Source organism: Notothenia coriiceps, unplaced genomic scaffold (genome assembly GCF_000735185.1).
Source record: "Notothenia coriiceps isolate Sejong01 unplaced genomic scaffold, NC01 NC01_scaffold00002655, whole genome shotgun sequence".
Classification (NCBI taxonomy): domain Eukaryota; kingdom Metazoa; phylum Chordata; class Actinopteri; order Perciformes; family Nototheniidae; genus Notothenia; species Notothenia coriiceps.
Window position 1 is genome coordinate 34,617 of NW_011335356.1, and position 17,288 is coordinate 51,904.

The 17,288-nt window shown below is 39.3% G+C and overlaps 3 protein-coding genes across 5 annotated transcripts; all 3 read right to left on the reverse strand.

Moving 5' to 3' along the window:
- Positions 1-229: 229 nt before the first annotated feature.
- zp3d.2 (zona pellucida glycoprotein 3d tandem duplicate 2) lies at positions 230-5,715 on the reverse strand. 2 transcript variants are annotated; one of them, XM_010765779.1, is made up of 8 exons: positions 5,145-5,715; positions 3,741-3,856; positions 3,528-3,631; positions 2,532-2,706; positions 2,301-2,406; positions 2,117-2,202; positions 1,424-1,497; positions 230-653 (listed from the first exon to the last, which is right to left on the reverse strand). In XM_010765779.1, the coding sequence occupies exons 1-8, from the start codon at positions 5,559-5,561 to the stop codon at positions 250-252; spliced, it is 1,482 nt and encodes a 493-aa protein (XP_010764081.1). In that variant the 5' UTR covers positions 5,562-5,715; the 3' UTR covers positions 230-249. The 2 variants fall into 2 exon arrangements, with proteins under 2 accessions (XP_010764081.1, XP_010764080.1); XM_010765778.1 differs by having other exon boundaries at positions 2,117-2,205; positions 5,145-5,712.
- Positions 5,716-6,420: 705 nt separating this feature from the next.
- On the reverse strand, positions 6,421-8,351 carry lypc (ly6 domain containing, pigment cell). Its single transcript, XM_010765780.1, has 3 exons — positions 8,037-8,351; positions 7,240-7,359; positions 6,421-7,116 (listed from the first exon to the last, which is right to left on the reverse strand). Exons 1-3 carry the CDS (start codon positions 8,086-8,088, stop codon positions 6,911-6,913), a joined length of 378 nt encoding a protein of 125 aa, XP_010764082.1. The 5' UTR covers positions 8,089-8,351; the 3' UTR covers positions 6,421-6,910.
- Positions 8,352-9,604: 1,253 nt separating this feature from the next.
- On the reverse strand, positions 9,605-15,115 carry tektl1 (tektin like 1). Of its 2 annotated transcripts, none has more exons than XM_010765782.1 (8): positions 14,680-15,115; positions 13,496-13,780; positions 12,802-12,906; positions 11,890-12,037; positions 11,453-11,586; positions 11,233-11,328; positions 11,016-11,129; positions 9,605-10,025 (listed from the first exon to the last, which is right to left on the reverse strand). In XM_010765782.1, exons 1-8 carry the CDS (start codon positions 14,959-14,961, stop codon positions 9,804-9,806), a joined length of 1,386 nt encoding a protein of 461 aa, XP_010764084.1. In that variant the 5' UTR covers positions 14,962-15,115; the 3' UTR covers positions 9,605-9,803. The 2 variants fall into 2 exon arrangements, with proteins under 2 accessions (XP_010764084.1, XP_010764083.1); XM_010765781.1 differs by having other exon boundaries at positions 11,420-11,586.
- Positions 15,116-17,288: the final 2,173 nt, after the last annotated feature.

Below are 17,288 nucleotides of genomic sequence, written 5' to 3' on the forward strand. Positions count from 1 at the left end.
AACTTATACGCTTGACTATTAGTTTTAAGAGACGATTGGTAAATGCTGAATGTAGCAAGTGACAAATAAATCCAATTCAGTTTTACAGTTAGTGTTAACAACGTCTGCCTCAAAGATGTATAGTAATAAATAATATAAAAAAGACAACATTGGCACCAAAAACATTTAAATCAACCTCTGGATTATTGCTTTCAGCTTGTAAGGAAATGAGCCACCCAGACAGAAAGTATCACTGTATAAACTTCAGCTTTATTTGACAAAACCAAAATTGTCCTCAAAAATTGTGCGAGTTGCTGCGACCTTCTTCTTCTCCTCCTTTTTCTTCTTCTCCTTCTTCTTCTTCTCCTTCTCCTCCTTCTCCTCCTCCTCAACAGCAGAGCCCTTCACCAACTCCTCCTCACCTTCCATCTCAACCCAGGTCACTCTTCTGCCTCCAATCAGCCACTCCTCCACCTTACCCAATTCAGTCTCTGTTCTCTCTTCAGGCTGCAAAGACTTCCTCCACTCAGTCACCTCACTCTTCGTCTCTGGCTGAGGTGCCACTTTTGTTGTTGTTGTTGTTGTTGCTGTGGAGACCTTCTTCCTCTTCAGGGCTGTGGTGGGTTTCCCTTTAGGATCTATTGTCCACGGCCTGCTGCTGATTACTTTGGTCACTGGGAAATATAGAATTTTTGATATAAGTAGTTTGTTTGAAAAATACATCTGAAATAACCAAAATATATAATCAATTCTCATGGTGGCAGTGAAACTACTAAATAAAAAATAGGTTTAGAATAAAACTGCATGCATCCAGTTACATGTAGCAGTACAAACCTACATATTTCATTTAAAAAGGAAGTTCCTGCAGTGGAAAGGTTATATTTAAACTCTGTAATGATAGTAAACATTTAGATAATTACTACAATAGGGGAACAAGGTGCTTTACAAAAAAGACAAAATGGAAGACGTACAGAATAATAAAAACAAAAAAAGAGGAGGGGGTAGATTGTCTTCAAAGCAGAAGCTGGTGTGTTTCAACCACTTTATATACACAGTCTATGGTTTCAATATGTATAATTAACACATACCAGAGTTAATGTTGCATTTGTTGGACACTAGTTACAGCTGCAAATCACACCTATTTTTACAATAGTGGCTATTTACTGCTCCATGATACCGTATTTGAAAAACCGCAGTGCTTGAGTTCATGGTAATAAAAGATTGAAAGTGTTCTTAATATATTTTTAACAACAACAATTGTGCTTTATGGCACCGGTTAATATGCTATATCTTTGACTGCTGATACAATCCTTGTGGCAGGATTATGGCACTGCTGCTTTTAATCTTGATGTCTTTATTTGTTGACATTGAGAATTTATTTTTGAATACATGAACGGTAAGCAGAATGTGTTTCATTTTGGAAATGAGTGAAGCAATGACCGACCTTTGGATGCAGTAGAGCCACAGTTGGAGTCGCAGCAGGTGCACACAGAGTCAGGTCCATACAGCTCAACCCATCTGAGGAGAAAGAAAACAAAAACAGTGATGACGAGATGATCCCTTTTGTGTTTTTTACAGCATATTTTAACCTTTTATTTCTTTCTGTCATATGCCACATTACAACATTAAAATATCTGAAATGAAGAGACAGGCTATATATGTTTGCCTAGTTGTGTAGTTACATAATCACAGGTTTTAAACTATTTTTGAACCAGAAATCTGTCATTTCAATAAAGGTAACCCTTCATTTCATTTGAAAAGTTGTAATAGTGCCATATCTCCTTTCAGCATGCGTCCACTGTTTTCTAGGAGCTGTCATAAATTAGCATTTTATCCAGTTTAACGACACTTCAGATGTTAGTCTTTTAAACTATATGCTTTAAAATGTATGAACATCTGGAGTAATAAGAGAAACAAGCTGAGCAAACATTAACAGCAGCAGCCAATGAGCAACAGAAAAAGACTTTAACCCGTTTTAATTACCATGCCTGTTCGGAGAGGAAGAGACCTATGCATTATTCGGCTCATGATAGAAGCCCATGGACAACGGCCTACAATAATGGCAATGGACACCCCCAAACTCTGCTTTTGTTATAGTTTTCTAATGAAGTGACCTCTAGTGGCAGAACAAACTAACCTTCTTTCTTTTGTGTCGTAGTTGCAGGACTTAGCTCTGGGTGTGGGGACAGAGCTGCTTACAGAAATGGAGCAGTGCATGTAGAGCTGCTACAGGAGATACAATCGATCAAATGGTCTTTTAGTGGCATGGTACTCGAACAAAAACAGACAATTTTGCTTAAACTTAAAGAATGCTTGCTCACCTGGACTGTCATGCCTGTGAACAAGAAGGCATCCAAAGAGAATCTCACAACATTTGTTTTGTATGGGAGGAATCTGGAGCGACTGTCCTTGCTTTCAACCATACACCTTCAGAAGAAGAGAAAGCCTGTCTATTACTTATGCCTATTTTTTCTATAGAGATGTTTTTTTGTGACCAATATTCTCAAAGTCTTTACTTTGTGTTGGCGTGAGGTGTTTTTTTTTTTTTTTACCCATAGTTGGCCACGACTGGAAACTGAGGCGTGGAGTTGTGGGACCTCTCTGGAGTCGCGTAACATAAGTGGACGTACAGTCTTTGGTCTTCTGGAAGGGACGGGGCTTCTGCCTCAAAATACATCGGTTGCCCAAGCTCGTACTGATCTGACGGAGAAAGCCTTTCCCACTGAGCTAAATAAAAGAAGAAGAAAACAGTCAGGCAACAGCAGCAGCAGATTCCAAATGCATCCTCATTCAAGCAGTAAAAAAATATATTTAATTAAATGTAAAGACTGAGATGCATGACACCACACATTTGTATTTAATCCCAGTCTTCCATATTGTAAGATGTAGCACATGTTGGCGTTTGCATGTTAACCAACTAACACATTTGTTTTGTGGATAGAAAAACCCAATAATTAATCAAAATGCTCCATTGTTTTTTTCTGTGTGAGTCTATTAAAAAAAGGGCAGAGGCAATTGTTGGGAACATACTGAATGTATTCTTCTAATGTCAGAGTAGCACATGATAACAAAGGTCCAACTGTAGCTGTGTACATAACAGGATGTATGATTACCTAGAAGAGCGTCAGGACTGTTTTAGTCATATGATAGCTATGTGAAAACGATTATCATGATGATTCTGCCTCTATGGAGACAGACATATGACCGTCATGTTTATAGCTTACGCAGGTCTTAGCTAATCTGAACTAAACATTGAATACTGATTTGAACCGGTATTCTCCATAGTGTGACTGTAACACCCTCTCTAAGCATGTCAAGGACACTGTTCTTGGAACTATAGTTTTACCACGCAGCCCTGTGTGTGATGACTACTTCCATTCTTGCAAGGATAATCAATACATACATGTATCCTGATATTGAAGACCAAGTCGGAGACGAGTGCTTTTCCTAACAGCCATCAATCCTTTTTTCCAAATAAAATCTCTTATTTTTCGCAAACTAAATTGCAAGCTCATAGATATCAGTTGACATTAAGACTGCTGGTTTACCATTTCGTGGCGTCAGAAGCAATTTCACTCTATTCTTCATTGGTTTGAAGATATCGCGTGGTTGAATCTTGGGTCTGTAGCCAATTTTGTAGGAGTATTGGTACCTAAACATTTAAAACATGGTTAGGATTAATAAACAAGTGTTTCTATATGATCTTTAAGTTAAATGGGTTAAAAAAAACATTATTTCTAGTGTGGATCCAGTCCACATACCTGTTATAAAAGCATGAAACAGGCAGGATGAAGGAAACAGCTCTTCTGATTGGTCCTTGGAGCTGTGGTGATTTATATTGTAGTTTGTTTGAATAGGTTATCTGGTTATTAATTATCTGCAAAGAAACAAACCAGCTTGATTATCAACCTTTCTTAAACAAGACTAAAGTGTCCACAGCTTTGCTCACAGCTCTGTGAGAACATAGTTAGCAGGGTACAGCTAACCTTAGAGCTAAATGCTAAGATCAGCATGCCATCATACTGGCTAAGATCATTCTAACAAGCAAATGATTAGCATGTATCCGTTAAACATGCTCATGGTCTTAGTTTAGCGTGTTAGCATGCTTACATTTTCAAATAAGTGATGTTATATCTGGATGGATCAAAATGTAAGACTTTACCTAAGACGATGTATGAATTGCATGACTATCCTAGATGGTTGTCAAGATTTGGGCTGCAACTAACAATTATTTATCTATCAACTAATTGCTGGATATACATTACAAAAAAAGTGAAGAATCGTCATCAAAGTAGGCTTAGGCTATAGTTATAAAGGGCCTCAGCTAACTTCATTAAGTGTCTGGTTTTGCATGACCAACTTAACACTCAATCAACAATAACAAAAGACAAAGAAAAGAGGCAAAAACACATTTGAGAAACGTGAACAGTTTTTTTCAACACATTCGATTGAAAAACGATTAATTAATTTATGAATGCAGAGGTGTGGCGCTACAGGAAAAGTCAGAATAACCAAATTCAGTAGGATTCATCCTTTGGTAAGCATGAATGCATACCAGATTTGGCACCAATCATGCTGTAGGCTATAGGCCTACAGTACCAGAGGTGGAAAAAGTACTCAGATCTTGTACTCAAGTAAAAGTAGGAATACTCCTTTACAAGTAAATATCCTGCATTGAACATGTTATAAATAAAAAGTAGAAAAGTATTTGCATCAAAATATTCTTGAAGTACTAAAAGTGAAAGTACTCATTAATTATATCATATGTTTTGATATTAAAAAGTGTTATCAAAGCTGGTAAAAGGTGCAGCTAGTTTTTGTTAATTTGTATACTGCATTAATCCAAATCTGCAAATACACTTGGTTTATTGAATACATGTAGTGGAGTAAAGTACACGATTTACCTCTGAATTGTAGGAGAGCAGAAGTACAAAGTAGCACAAACTTGAAGTACAAGTATCTCGGAATTGTACTTAACTTTAAGTACAGTAGGCCTACTTGATTTAATCTGTTTAGTTACCCAAACCTCTGATAAGTACCAATGCATCAAATAAATGTTACGAAACTATCGACCCACTAACAGGCCGAGATTCCTGGGTAGGCCTAGTGCCACGCAGTTTACTTGGCTAAAACTGGTTTAAAAACTAAGTATTGTAAATTCTTACCGTGCGTTTGGTTCCACACATTCCTAGATCATATTTAAAATAAAAGTAATTCTCTGTAGTTTTGCTGATTTGGCATGACCCCAGTTTGAGACGAGAGTACGGTTCACCGGTGCCCAGAATGCTCCTCTGCACCTGCACCAGCATCTTGTTGCTCTTGCACGAAATCCTCACGGAATCACCCGAAACACCGGGCGCGTCGGTGTTGGTCCGAGCCGGGAACAGGACGTCCCGGACGGGCTCGGATAGAGGCTCCTGTCCGGTGCCTCTGGATGGAGTAAAATGCTCCTTCTCCACCAGTGGGAACCTGGAATCCACAAACACGGGGAGGTAGAGGTATGTGTGCGGAAACCCCGGTACTGTTCCTCCATAAATGGTGGACAACAGGGGCAGCATGAACAACAGGGACAGGTAAACCATGCCCGGGAGTTCTAGGTTTTATTTTTAGAATTAAACTTCGCCTTTAACTATAGAGTATTATCACTGAAATGGGTTGATTTTGGTATAGGCCCTGTTTTTTAACATGTCATGTCACGATTTGCACAAGTGGAACTAATAACATCAAAGATGGCGCCTTTTCCTTTTTGGGGAGCCAATCATGGATGGAGCCAATTGGTGAGCTCGAGGGGACTTTTAAGGGAAAATACCTGTGTGACAGACAAGAATAGTCAATTCTGAGAGATAGATGTATCCTGCTGTATGGGTTGATTGTGCGTTAATCTGTTGCTAATGCCTTGGGGTTCCAGTGGGAGGGATCACTGCGCTCTTCCTCGAAGGCGGGAGCTGCGTTGTTGTATTTCTTCACTTTTCTCATTCATTATTTCCCTTTTTAAGGGTACAACACCTGCAATTAGTGACATTGGTAACACCTGTGGGGTTTTTACCTGTTAGGACGAATAAAATATCTGTTAAGAGAAACAGTTTTTCAACATGCAAATTAAACAGGATTTTACCTGAATGAATAAAACATTGGATCCAAACAATAATTATTATTCAATCATTTTTTTTTGTTAAAATCATTTAATACCAATTTTTAGAGCAATTATGTTTCTTTACTCTGAATTGTGCTAATGCTACCACTGCATGTGTGGCCTTTTTGATGGAACGTCTTCCCCATTTAGTGGATAATCTAATACAAAGAGTACATATTTACGCACAAATTGCAAAACCCTCTGTTTTATCACAATCTGAAAATATTAAAACATGGGAAGTTAAACATGTTAAACTCATCCCAGGTACGTCTTGAGTTAGCAATAATAATAAGACAAACATAATTGTGTTTTTCATTTCACAGGCATACCTCGGTTAAGATTAGTGCATATTTATTCAAAGGAAGTTATGTTCAATGCAGTCCTTTAGAGCAGGGGGTTACAACCTGGGCGTCAGCAAGTTCTTTAAAAAAAAAAAACGTTTACGTTTGTTTGATTGTTAAATAAAATAGAATAAGATTACAAGTTCCTTTTAAAATAACAGGAAAACTCATTTGATGAAACATTCACAGGAAATAATCTGTTAAAATGTCATCGAAATCGCTCATTTTACACAGATTTTCTGCAGTTATTGCATTCATACTTTGGTTTGACTATACAGTTGTTCTGCACTGTTATTGTGTGCTATTATGTATTGATTACAATATGAAATATCAATATAATACATCACTTAACATGTGTCAGGACAGGAGTCATTGTTTTTACTCAAAAGGGGTCCCTTCAGAAAAAGGCAACGCCCCTTCATGTGTTAAGCTAGTTCTCTGCCACATGTTTTTCTATTCACCAAACTGAGTATGAAATGAGAAGTGTGAGTATTGTGCCAGTCCAGTAGCGGGTCGCAGGTGCCTCGGCTCCGTTGCACAGGTGTGTGTTGCAGCATTCATTGGTGAAGGTGAAGTTGAGTCCCATGGTGTGTTTCTCTCCCTTGGCTCCACACAGGGAGGGCAGGACACAGCTCTTCTCATACAACACCACAAGGAAGTCTCCTGAAAATCATGAGTTCAAAATAAACTACGCAGACACACATCCCTCTGTGCTGCCTTTCTCAGTTCTTGTTCTCAGTTTTGAATAATTTAAATAATGTTTAGTGACTTGAGGCGACTCCTCACCTTTCTCACCCACAGCTCTGCTGGATAAGCAGACCTGTTCGGGCGGACACTTGAGAGGAAATCTGATGCAGTCCAGAGGTGAGATGGCGGGAAACACACAGGTGTAACAGAAGAGGGGAACTGAAAGGACAGACGTGTTTAAAACCACAACATGTCTATAGAGCTTAGTTTTGCATGGGAGCTGCAGGCACACCATTAGGAGCAACACATGCTGACATTGACAAACTGCATGGCCCATTGCTATGAATTGAAATCCTCGAGTGATAACATTTTGCAATTGATGAAACCAAAAGTATATATCATAAGAAATAGTGGTAATTACTTTTGCAATGGTCATTTCTAAAGTAAATCAAATAATATGAAATGTATTTAACAATAAAGATGTATATTAGCTTAAGTGGAAACAATTTGGTGACGAACTGACCCTGTTTTGATAATTAATAAAGTGTTGTCCTTTATAAGCCAACATGCCAAACATTTGCTTGTTCAGCTTCTCAAATGTTAGGATTTGCCAGTTTTCCTTGTCATATATTACAGTAAGTTGAATATCTTTGAGTTTTTTTACTGTTAGTCAGGTAAAAACAACGAATTTGAAGATATCACCTTTTGTCCTAAGAAACTGTGATGCACTTTTATATAACATGTTAGACCATAGACAATAAGTTGATTTAAAGAATATTTAACAGATTAATCTCTGCGTTATTTGCAGCCATTGCATGCAGGTAATTTGGTTGCAAAAATCACACCTATTTTGCATTCATGCACACATGCAAACACACACTATGTTGTTCACTTACCCACTGCTGGGAGAGAGCAAAGGAGAAGCAGAGAGCAAACCAGCTTCGACATCACTGACTGTTTCTGTCTCACTGAGAGAAAATGTGCTGGCAGCTTGATGCTTCAGCTCTTATCGTTGTCTCTTTCTTTTTATTTTCTACAACAAACCAGCAGTCTGCCCCCTGAACACGAGAAACCTGTTGCAGACTACGTCTTTACGACTTAAAGTCAATTTCCCATCAGCTTTCTACGTGCTTCCTCAGCTTCCTCCACCAGTCCAGATCTGGGTAAATGTGTTCCTGCTTCTCCGGATATTCAGTTTGTTAACTCCAAGAACTCCACACCCCAATACAAATGATTTAATTAGGCTGTTAGCTTCCCGGTGACAGCCATGCTTTCACAGTGCTACAGAGAATAGCCCCATTCAGATTTAACACAATCAATAGGGCTTTGTGAGGGAACTCAGTCTTGTTTAGGTTGAAAACTGTACAACATCTCCACTCATGTCTTGTTTTTTTACAGGATGACGAGACATGTGTACCAAGGTAAAATGGGGCAGGTTTATTTAATCATGTCTTATTTCTTAATGAAAGACATTGAGTTTGGTGGGCAGGCTGTCAAGTGACCTGCAGTCCCATGACTGTAAATCTGAGCAGCAGGCAGCAACAGCTGTTTAACTTTTTAGAAAATATTTTTAATTCAGTCCTTAAAGCTGTTTTTGTTCACAAAACACAGTTTGTCAGTTTCTATCTTTAAATAAACTATAATAGTTTAGTATAATAATTAAGAGTGAGAACATTAAGCCACATAATCAAGTTAGATTTGATAAGATAATCATATAGATACTACTCAAATATCTCCGGTTTGGATACTTGCAGCTGTGTATAACGCCATTGTTCCTATCATGGTTTTTGCATTCTTTTAACACTGAAGTAACAGCTGGCTGGAGTCTGCTACATCCGGAACATTAAAATCATGTCGGTCACATAAAGGCCCACTGGGTTGAACATCAATGTGTTTTTTTTACTAGAAATCTTCTACCACCATCCAACTAAGCTATTACATTGATAACAAAAGTGAATTAACGTTCAGCATGAATGCAGCTGCCCTAACAAGGTACATACTGTTGTATTTAGTATGCATGTTATCGAGACACACAGTTTGTTTATAAGATTTGCGCATTGACCCTTTTGGTCTCATATCAGCTGTGCAAAGGATTTTGGGTCATCAAAGCGTGCTGGCTAGCTTACTGCAGAATGCATACTAAATAGTTTGGTAGTATTTGTCTTTAACCTCCACTCGATTTGTACTGCGCATCTCAACAGAGATGAAATGGTAGCAAGATGGTCCAAACCTTCATTACCTCCAACATCAACAATTGGGCAAGTGAGTTTCGGGATTTACCGCCCGATTTGGCATCTTACGTGCCCCGGGCAAAAGGCAATCCTTGTTTTTCTAAGCCCTGCATTATTGTGAGAAGTGATTTGATAATACTTTACTGCATTTGGCCTGGCTTTCTTCAGTTGCATATGGTATCATTGTCAACAAAATAGTCTCACACATTGTTTTGTTTCTTGTAACCCTTTTTTAAATTTTAATCAAATTTCAGTTGTTTAACCTTGTTGCGCCAAGAAAATTAAACAAAATTATACAAGACTATGTGACAGTGTTCATACACTTCCATCCCATGTGTGTCCCAACGTGTTGCCCATGCTATAACATTTTTCACAATGGTTGCTCCCTATTTCTAACACACTACAAGCATCACCTCTCTGTCTGCTGCAGCCCTACTGAAACATAGGAAGTTGCTTTCTGCACGCCCCCTGCTGGAGGGCAGAGGGCATGGCTCGCTTGTCGACCTGCTGTCGCCTCATGCGGATGACGGCTGCGTCCACCTGAGCTGCGGCCCTCTTGCCGTGCTGGTCGTCCAGCAGCTGCAGACAGGAGCGCTGCAGCCGGGCCAGCTCCCTCTCAGAGGACTGCAGACACCTCCTCAGCACCGCACTGCCCTGAGAGACACACAGGAAGCACATTTAGTTGGGTTTGTTTTAGTCACAGCAGCATGCAAGCAACCAAAGGGGAGGTGAGTGTTACACCACTGAATGCTTTTTGTTAATATGGTGTGAACATCTGGCAGCATATTGGTTTTCTCACACAGGAGGAGAGGAGCTCCTACTACCTCATATGGAAGACAATTTATAACTTTTTTGCTGTTATTGCATGTAGTCAGGTCAGTTGTTATTTGTTGGTTATTTGTTGGTTAGCCTTATATCTAATAATATGTTGAGGCAGAATTATAGGGCAAGTCCTGTTTTAGTTTTGGTTGAGGCTAGATAGATTTCCGCGGACGCCAGATGCAAGTTAACATTTCATTTGACCTCAGAAAGGTTTATTTTTGCAACCAACAACTTATGCGTTGTAATGACTAAATACAAAATACTTTATGAAACATAAATTACAACTTCAAACATCTTTAAATAAAAAAATCAACTGAAGCTGAACGTATGAATATTGATTGTTATTTAATATTTTATCATCTTAAATATTTATTGTTATTGAATATGTTATCATCTTAAACCACGAAACCTGTTGCACTTTATGACTCCAAGTCCGTTTCTGACCTGGCAGTTGCCCTGAAATTCATGAATTGTCTTTGTGTCTTTTAGCTAATGCTGCAAAGAATGATCATTTTCATTATTGCTTAATAAGATTATCATGTTCTTATTTAATCAAATCATCATTTAGTCGAGAATGGGGAAAATGTCCATCCTATTTTCTCAAAGTGATGCCTTTAAATGTCCAAAGATATTTCCTTAAATATAATGTGAAATGGTGTATCTCTAATCGATAACGCATTGATACTTGATTTAGGATTTAACAAAGCCATTACTTAAGCCGAACCCTTTTATCAAGTATGATTGGATGGCGAGATTTCTGTCGCTGTCGTTTGTGATTGTATTTGAACATATATTGATACATATTTTGGAAGTAGTAAACACCTGTATGAGTTGAGCAGCCTCCGGTAACTGTGTCCCTGGGTGTCTCTGATAAACCTGCACCAGAGGCCTGTTGAGTTTCTCTCTGGTCAGGATGTCACCGCTGTACTCTGGACCCTGTACACAGAAAAACACAGGGAAAACATCACCATGTGCACATTGCTTCTAACTCCCAATAACTACAATATAAAAACTCTGTTCTACATCAACACTCACTAACCTGCACTCTGCCGTAGCTCTGACGGATACAGTTAATTTCCCTCTGCTTTCGAAACACGGCCTGCCTGGTGGCTGCATGCATCAAAGTCAGGTTTTGCTGCGAAAAACAAAACCAAATGACAATCAATGACATCAAGTCATGTGTGTATTGCATGCAAAGATGTCTAGCATGCTGTATTTGTATTTACCTCTAGACTGATTGTCTCGGCAACTTTCTTCACCAGGCCATCATTGACGGTGCGATGAACAGCTTTCTGCCTGGTGATGGCGCTGCTGAGTATCTTTCTGATCTTTTCCCTCAGTAGCTGTGACTGGTTGACTGTCAAAGTTGACGACTCTAAGACCCGTTTACATTCTGCAAAACAAATCAGAAAGGTGTCTTCTGTATTTGTATGTGTGTATATAACTGTGTAGATATGTTTGTTTTTTTCAACTTTGTTTTAAAAATGTGCAATCATACTTCCTTATCTGATCTTGTTAAGGGTAGTGAAGGTTAGTGCTGAGAGTATGTATTAGTATGAATTCTATGTTGGAGATACAATGTATATTTGTATAAAGTAGTAACCTGTGCGTTGTAAACATTATAATGGATAGCTACTAAAATGACACAAGCAATTCATTGAATAAAATTAAGGTAACAGTTTCGTCCTGAGAGTACCCGGTGTAAAGGGGCCGAGGGGGTCTGTTTTTTCGAACATCTGAGCAGCGCTGCCGTGTCCAGCAGAGCCGCTGGGAGGCAGCAGCTCCAGGACACGAGACCTCTCACTGGCACAGTCCAGCACCCGCCTGCCGCTCTGACCCAGGGCCTGGAAGACACACAGGGGGACATTATAGGGACACATCACGTCTGCCACCAACAGTTTATACCATCACTTACTGTATATATCTGCTGATTGTGTCCACCACAATTTCCTTAAAGCCAAATGGGACATCTCCATATGTCTTGTCTACAACCAAAACAGACTCAAACGAGTTTTGCTTCAAAAAGTTACTGAAATTATGAATCAGTCATCACATGTTTCTATTGATTGGCTGTACATTATTAAACCAACTAATAGTTTTAGCTCTAGAACAAATGTGAAAATATGATTGTAGGATTTCGATGAAGGTCCTAAACTGTGATATACCAGTGGGAAACCATTAGAGAAGCTGATTTTCAAGTCAGTTGATTTGTGTGATTACCAATAATTATCCATTATACATTTCTCTACATGGCAAACTAAAGAAGGGTTTGGCTTCCGAGAGAAAATAAATGTCCCAGTTCCATCTCTTTTTTAAATAATGTTTAAAACTTTTATTTTCTTAACAAAAGGATCATATGAGGTCTTGAGAATATGCATCATTTAAACTAATGCTATGTAATTTGACTGAGCATTTGCATAATTTGATCTCAGTTCAAAATGATTGGTGCATGAAGGCTTTGGCAGTGTTGTCTTTCTTCCTCCACTCATGCCAGTAAATCACATGGAAGGGCAAGTAGAAAAGAAAGAAAGACAGAGTGTGCGTGTTGGGGGTGGAAAGGAAAACGAGTCAACCAATGAAGACAGAACAGTGACGTTCTGTAAATCACCTGAAGCTGGGTCAGTGTGTCTCTCAGCGCTGCCTCCAGATCCTGTTTCAGCTGGGCCAGCTCTCTTCTCTCACACAACAACAAGTAATCAGCACCGTCTCTCTCCTGCAACAGAGCAGGCCGGTCACACAACACATCTCCTTTCTTTAAGGTTGCAATAAAACGTAATGAGTTCATACGTAGTCTCTGGGATCACTTGCAACACGTTTGAGAATGTGCCATATTTTGTTGACATTACTGAGAGGGTTTTTAATTGTTTTATACGAGCGGTACATTGTGTTAATAGGATAAGAGTAAAGTTAATAGGTGCGTGGGATTAAAACGTCTTGTTTCAGAACTATTATGTGCATGTTTTTGTTGGTGAAATCCACTCAACACTTCCTGTGCAGCAAATAAACCAAACCAAAATGATCTGTTTGTCCTCAGAGAAACTCAATAAACATCCTAATCTAAAGGTGGTTTAGACCAAAAAATCTAAATATTGAAGTGCAAATTGAGTCTGCACTCGAGTGAATACCCCTGCTGATCCCTAAGCAGGAACTCTGTTTCAACAGGAAGGTCTGAACAAAACACAACAGCAGCCCTGAAGGGATTGTTGATTTAGTGATTTCCTCACAGATTATCTAGGTAAGGCTGAATCTAAGGCCTCAAGAACAAGAACAAAAACACAGTGCAGGAGAGAGAGTAAACTCACAGTCTCAGCAGTGGACGGCCTCCTGGTCCTCCCCTCTGAGCTCCTCCTGTTGACAGTCAGATCGACCCTGAGGCTGCGCAGCATCCTCTCCAGGTGCCCCCTCTCCTTCTCCAGCCTGAGGCCCTCCTGCGTCCCCCTGCCGGCCTGCCTGCGCAGCTGGCCCTCCACCTCCCGCACCCTGCGCATGTACTCCCCGGCCACCGCCACGCTGGCCCCCGCACACTGCTCACGCAAGCTGGTTGGTGGGAACGGGGCCACTGTCCTTCCCTGGAAGCCTCTGGGGAACTGAATAAGAAAGATGGTTTACAATTTCTAAAAGGTCTGAGTTAAGTTATTTACTAAATTATGTTAATATAATCCATCTGTAGTAACTGTAGTACAATAATGTAATATATTGTATTTCATAATGTAACACTCTGAATGGATAATTCTCTATGCTAAATACTTATTTTTGTTTGGATAGTGTTTTCAAGTATGCTTAAAGTATTTCTGATTACTTTTAGGCTACTTTTGTAGAGTTTTTGTTGCAGGAATATTACTTGTAAGAGTTAATTGGTATGTCTAGATACCTAGGCCTACTAGGCTACTTATACTTTGCATACCACTATGCCAGTTTATAGCCTATAAGAAGTTAGTGTGGGTCTGTTGGGTGCTGGATAATCAATGTTAGTGTTTGATCTCCTCTGAAAATATCTCAACTCATCCTGATGTACTATTGTTAGATGTGCCAAGAGCAAGGACTGTCTTAGACAGCTTTTATGTGCGCAGCTCCACTTGCTTGGAACAATCTTCAGCAAGAATTGAAACTGAGCAATCTCATTCCTCTGCATGTTTTTAAAGCTAGGCTAAATGAAATGCTCGTTGATACTATGGGCACTTGTAAATGTCTATAACTATGTAAATGTATCCTGTAAATATAATGTCCTTTATTGTTTTATGTTTCATGTGTAACATATATGCTGCAGGTCTCCCTTGAAAAAGAGATCTATGATCTCAATGGGACCAATCTGATTAAATAAAGGTTTGAAATGAAATGATCCTAAAGTCTTAAAAGTGTTCCTCAAAATGTTCAGTAGGCCTATAGGCTACACTAAATGTTGTTTCTTGTCAGTGTCAAATAAGTGAATGTCTAGTCTAAACAAACCGAGCAGCAATCACGTCTCTGCACGCCTGTGTTTTCTCACCCCTGCTCCTGTAGTTTGAGGCCTCGACATCTTATTTTTGCAGTCACGACTCCCTCTACATTCCTCCGCTGTGATCTTATCTGTTTCCGCTGTACAGTCTGTGTGCTTTGGGCTCAAACCGGCGGAGGCGCTGTAGCTCCGAGGCCGGCTATTGGTACTGGACCGCCCGGCACGAGTCTGCCGAACCAGGCGCTCAGCCCGCTGGATGCAGAGGAGCGTCCCATCGCGCCAAGACTTCGGTCCGATGGTGACCGAAGCGAGCGGCACCGACTGGACCTGCATATTCTCTGCTTTAAAACAAAGGGTTTACCACCAGCTGTAACTTTCCTGAGAAAGATAAACCTGTCCACAGTGAAGTATTCAGGGAGAAAACTTTGTGTGAAGTGTTGAAGAATGAGCTCCATAACAACAGTTCCTCAAGTAACTATAGAAACGCAAAGCCATTAAGTGATTGGACCGTGAGGAGAAGACAGGGGGCCGTGTCATTCAACACCGGCTTTAACAGTCAAATCCCCGCTGACAATGTAACCACTCAGAGATAAAGCACATCGACAGGTTGGATCAACATAAAACTGAATAATCAGCATTTAAGGTCAACAGCAGTTTCTGGTTTGGAGGGAAAGTCAAAGAAAAGTCATAAAAAAAAAAAAAAAGTCGCATAAAAACTTCGAGGTAGTAGGAAGTTAACTACGACTCCCAGGCTGCACTTCGGCACGAAAAAGCAGGTCAAAGCTAAGCAACGGATAATCTGCATTTAAATCAATTTAGAAATACACCTATTATCAAATGAATCTGCAGATTAATAAAAAAAAGCCAAATATGAACAGAAATTTAAAAAAGGATACATTGTGGTAGCCTATATTTAACCTATCCGCAATACCAAAATGACTGACAAACATGATTTACTGCAAACGCTGTTGAAATAATAAAAAATGACATGCCTCAATTAAACTTACATACATTATCCGAGACCTAGAGTCTTGTTTTTCTATGGCAACCAACACATAACAGAACATGAAGAATACATGGGAATACAGAATGTGGAACAACACTTCAGAAACCAGAAGCATCACCAAGCATGCATGAATAACAGCGTCTGTAGACAAAGGTTATTTGGATCAGAGCTTTTAATTCTCTTGAACTAAAAGAAAGAAGATCATTCCAGTAATAAGTCCTAGACCAACAATATATTAACATAGGTAAACATTAAAGAAAATTGAGAAATGTTCAAAAAGAAAAAACGGCTTTAAAAGCTACAATTAAAGCAATTCAAAAATATTATTTTGGTCCCAAGTATTCCCCTCTTAGTTCTAACCTTGCACTGTAAACAGAAAAAGTAGAGTTATGTACCATAATGGTGACAACACAAACACAATAAAGACTGCATAGAAAGGCTAATTCAGATTTAAAGCAATATTTTACCCGCTCCTTTCCAAAAGGATAACATGAGAGTTCATCATATGACTCTCTTAAATCTCAGTTACAATCAAACTGTTCAGAAATGTTTGCAACAGCAATCCCACAGCATGAAATTATAATCCCTTCCTGACCATTAGACCCATATTACATTCAAAACTTAACCAAACACAGTAATCAGGTGTTTTTATAAATCAAGTATTAAATATCCAGCTATGAAAAGCTTGACATGTCTCCTTACTGAAAACAACAGACTGTCTGACTCTCTAAAGTCTGAAATGACTGATTCACTCCAGAGAGTCAGGCAGGTAGTGATAGAGGAAAGTTGTCAAAACAAGGCAGGTTGGCGAGACTCCAAAACGTAAAGAGCTTAAAATAAATACATTTGATGTACACCACGATAAATATGCTGAGGAGGCAGAAAGGTGGTGCAGAAAGTGCAAAAGTAATCTTTCGTTTTTGTGCAATTAGTTTGCATCTCGTCGGTACAGTAGTCGTTGGCTATCACAGTGTGTGTTTGATGCCGGTCAGAGGTTTGTTCTGCAGGTTCTGCTGCAGCTCTCTGAACAGATGGTCCCGCTCCTCAGCATCCACCAGGATTTGCTACATGGAAGAAAACGTAAAGGTCTCAGTCACAATCGTTCATAATAAAGCTCAGATTATCACACATTTCACACAAGACATGTTTTTTTGCAGGAACTTTTTCTTTTTGAGTTGATTTAATGATAATAAGTAAATATTTATCACAGACTAATACTTGAATTGTTGCACTTTACTCTTTTGTTGACCCACTTTAAGTTTTTTTATTCCCGACATTACTATTGCATAACCTTCTCAATAAGCCTCTACAGAGGCTGCCGATAACATTTGTTTTCTACCTCATATTTTTATTGGTATGATTTTGCATATATAAAAAGTAATCCGACCGTAAAATTGAATATCTAACACCAAAATCCTGCCTGATGTTTGAATTGATTAATGTCTTTATTGAAGGAATGTTTTTGTATTAACAATTTATATAATTGATGGTATTTTCTGAAGAATATGTGTGTGGGACTTATTTGGTGAAGATATGGCTCTGTGGGTCTACAGCAGGGGTTCCCAACCTTTTTTCCCCAAGAGCCCCCCCCACACACACACACACACACACACACACACACACACACACACACACACACACACACACACATACA